The sequence below is a fragment of the Pteropus alecto genome, unplaced genomic scaffold (genome assembly GCF_000325575.1).
Source record: "Pteropus alecto unplaced genomic scaffold, ASM32557v1 scaffold50, whole genome shotgun sequence".
NCBI classification, from domain to species: Eukaryota; Metazoa; Chordata; class Mammalia; order Chiroptera; family Pteropodidae; genus Pteropus; species Pteropus alecto.
Window position 1 is genome coordinate 1,477,735 of NW_006431918.1, and position 3,268 is coordinate 1,481,002.

General features: G+C 63.1%; 1 protein-coding gene across 1 annotated transcript in view; it reads right to left on the reverse strand.

Annotated features, from left to right (window-relative positions):
- MAML3 (mastermind like transcriptional coactivator 3) overlaps positions 1-3,068 on the reverse strand; it is a 368,902-nt gene extending 365,834 nt beyond the window's left edge. Inside the window, exon 1 of the mRNA XM_006906222.3 lies at positions 1,736-3,068. Coding sequence (XP_006906284.1) covers positions 1,736-2,206 — 471 coding nt within the window. The 5' untranslated portion in view covers positions 2,207-3,068. The remainder of the gene's footprint in view (positions 1-1,735) is intronic.
- Between the last annotated feature and the right edge of the window lie 200 nt (positions 3,069-3,268).

The window sequence follows — 3,268 nt, forward strand, 5'->3', positions numbered from 1 at the left end:
CGCGCCCCTCCCAGCCCGCGGCCTCCGGGGCTGAGCTGGGCCGCGAGGCGGACAAAGCGTTTCCCGCTCCCTCCCCCACGGTCGCGTCCCAGAAGGGAGGGGGAGGGCGGGCTGGAGGAAGAGGAGGGGAGGAGGAAAGGGAGGAGGGCGGTGCTGCCGGCGGGACTGGGCAGGATCGCGGCGAGCAGGGAAGGGAAGGAGGAGGGGCTGGGCGGCCTCGGAGAACGGGGAGGAGGGCAGGATTCTTGAAGCCCAAGATAAACAAATTGTTCCTCTTCACGTGCAGGGCGGGGGAGGTGGAGAGGGTGGGGAGCGAGCGCAGCGGCCTCGCCTCTTCCCCTCCCCCAAGCCGGCTCTTTGTCACCGAGCGCCCGGCGCAAGCCCGCGGCGGCACCGCACTACCCCCGGCGCCGATGACTCCCGACCACGGACGTGCGCGATTATCCACCGCACACCGCGAGGGCCGCCCGCGCCGGGCCCTGCGCCGCCGATCGCGGTGCGGTGTGCCAGGAGAACGGGCGAAGGCGCTCGGCGCTCGCCGATTCCCACCGCCCGCCGACCCCGCACAGACGCGTCGCACTGACTCGGGCGGAGGTTGGGGGGAGGGGGCTGCAGACACCTTTCCCAAGCTTCCGGCCTCCCCCCACCCCGAAAGGAAAGTAGAAGAACCGGAGAGAGGAGATAAGAGAAAGGATTCTACCCTCAGGGTTACGGGGTGGGAACTGCCCCTTCCTCTCCGAGAAGTTAAGCCATTGGCTGCTCAGCCTACCTCGAACCCACCCACCCAGCCATTTAAGCCTGTTTCAGCTCTTTGCTACCATCCACTCCTCCGGGCTGATTAGATGGGGCTAGAAAGTTGGCGGGGAGTGGGGCGGGGGCGAAAGGGAGACGACTCGGTGCACGCAAGTTTAAGAGGAGGAGGGGACACGATCCCCAGTGAAGTTGCGTGGCGGGCTCGGCGCAGGCCGAGGGCGCAGCTCTCCCCTCCCACCCCCGCCGGCCGCTCCCCCCTCGACCCTCCCGCCGCTCCACCTGCCGAGCCGGCCCCGGGTCTCCAGCGGCGGAGGAGCGCACACGCGCCCCGCATCCGCGCGCGCTCCCGCGAACGAGCGCGCGGAGCCACCCTCGCTCGCTTCTCATCCACTTCAAAGTTCATTCACAAAACTCTCAGACTTTCTCAGCCCAAAGGGGGGTGAGCCTGGGAGAGGAGGCGAGAACCTCCTGCTTCTCCCTCCTCCCTCGGGGGGATGAGGGCCCGGTGCCCGCCCAGAATCTGCGACAGCATCAATTTCACCCCCGCACCCGGCGGATGTGCGGAGAGGGGTGGGCGAGAGGGAACGCGTCTGGGGACGCAAGGCAGCACCGAGAAGGGTGGGGTGGGGTGGGAGTGGTGAAGAGGAGGAGCGAGGTTCCAACTCTGGGTTCACTCTTTTTCAAATCAGTCTCTAAGAAAGGGAGAGGGGGAAAAAAACTTTTCCAGTGCCTCTCTCTGCCGCTCCTCCGGGCTCCCTCCGCCCCTCGCAGTCGTGACTGGCTTCTCCCCTCTCGCCCCCTCTTCCCCCAAATTTGACAACCGTTGACAGATTAACAGGTAGCGGCGACGGCAGCTCTTCCCTCCGAAAAGTTGACGTTAACCCTTCGGCTTCAACCCACCTCACTCACCGTGCAAATCAGACCCCTGTCCCCCATGTAAGAAGCTCCACGCCCCCCACCCCCAACGCGCGCGCGCCCTCACCATGATCAGCGTGTGGTTCCTCTGCTCCGCCGAGGCAGCCTCCGCATCTTGCTGGGGTTTGCTCTGGTGCTGCTGCTTGCCGGTGCCGGCGCCGGATTTCTTGGCCCTCTGCTCCAGGGTGCGCTGATAGAGGCTCACGGTGTCCCGGCGCTCCAGCTCCAGCTGCTCCACCTGAGCCTGCTGGTACCTGTTCTCGCAGTTGACGTGGTGCCGCCGGCAGCCCTCGATGCGCTGGCGGAGCCGCTCCACCACGGTGCTGTGCTTGGGAACCGCCGCCGAGGCACCCCCGGGGCCCGCGGAGCCGCCGCCGCCGCAGCCGGCAGCGGGGTGATTGCTACTCGGAGCAGCTGGAGTACTATTGGGAGTATTATTCACAGCGATCCCGGCCCCGCCGAGGCTGCTGTTCAGGCTACTGTTGATGCAAATACTACTGCCATTCGCGGCAGCAGCGGGGGCTGCGAAATCCCCCATCCTGCTCCCCGGGCACACTATTTTGGAAGAACTTTTTTTATCCACCTCCCTATCAGCCTCCTCCTTGGGTCCAAGGATTAAAATAGTTTAAGTGGAACGCGGGGGAGACGCAAGCACATGGATGGAAACAGCGATCCCGACGGGGCGAAAAAAAAAGGGGGAGAGATTTGGGGGTGGGTTTTTTTTTGTTTCCCTTTTTCTTTTAAACTGTAAAGCTCAAGGAGAAAAAAGGGGGGATCAGAATGCCATCAGACACCTATCAACAAAAAGAATCAACAAACTGAGCCAGCAGCAAATCGGGTTGCAACTCAAGGGGAGATCCGCTCCTCGCCTGCCTTCTTTTTATAATCCATTATTTTCTAATAAATTCCAGGAGATTTCCGGTGGTTGGCAAGCATTTTCTCCCTACGTACCGAAAAACACACCCCATGTACACACACAAGCATATGCCTCCAGTGCGGACACGCGCGACACACACTCACTCCACACCGCATCGGAAAACGGCAAGCTTGCTTATTGCATTTTCCTTCCACAAAAAAGTTTTGGTGTTTATGCCGCCCCGTGTTCTCAAAGTACTTTGGCTGCTCAGTTGCATTTCACAGGAACCTAGATATCGAATCCTCGGGCTGGGGGAAGTAAACACATGGACAGTCCGAGGCGACTGCAAAAGTAGATCGGTGAAGTCCTTTGCAAAACGCCGCGCGGAGAGCAGCCCCTAACGCTCGGCTGGGCTGCCGCTGCCGCCGCTGCTCCTGCCACCATCACAATGATCAACTGCTCGCCGCCGCCGCCGCCTCCTCCTCCTCCTCTCGCTCCTCCACCTCCTCCTCCTCCTCCATGCCAGCGGAGTGATATCAGGACGCGCGAGCTCAGTAAACACGGCAGCGGCGGCGGCTGGAGGCCGTGAGACAAGCCCCGGGACACGGCGCAAAACCCGGCCCGGACTCTCACCCGGCAGGAGCGGGCGCGGCACGCACCAGCACCCGGCTCCCTCCTCCCTCGCCTCGCGCTCCCCGCCCCTCCCACGCCCCCAAGCTCACTACTAGCCAGACTGGCAAGCCG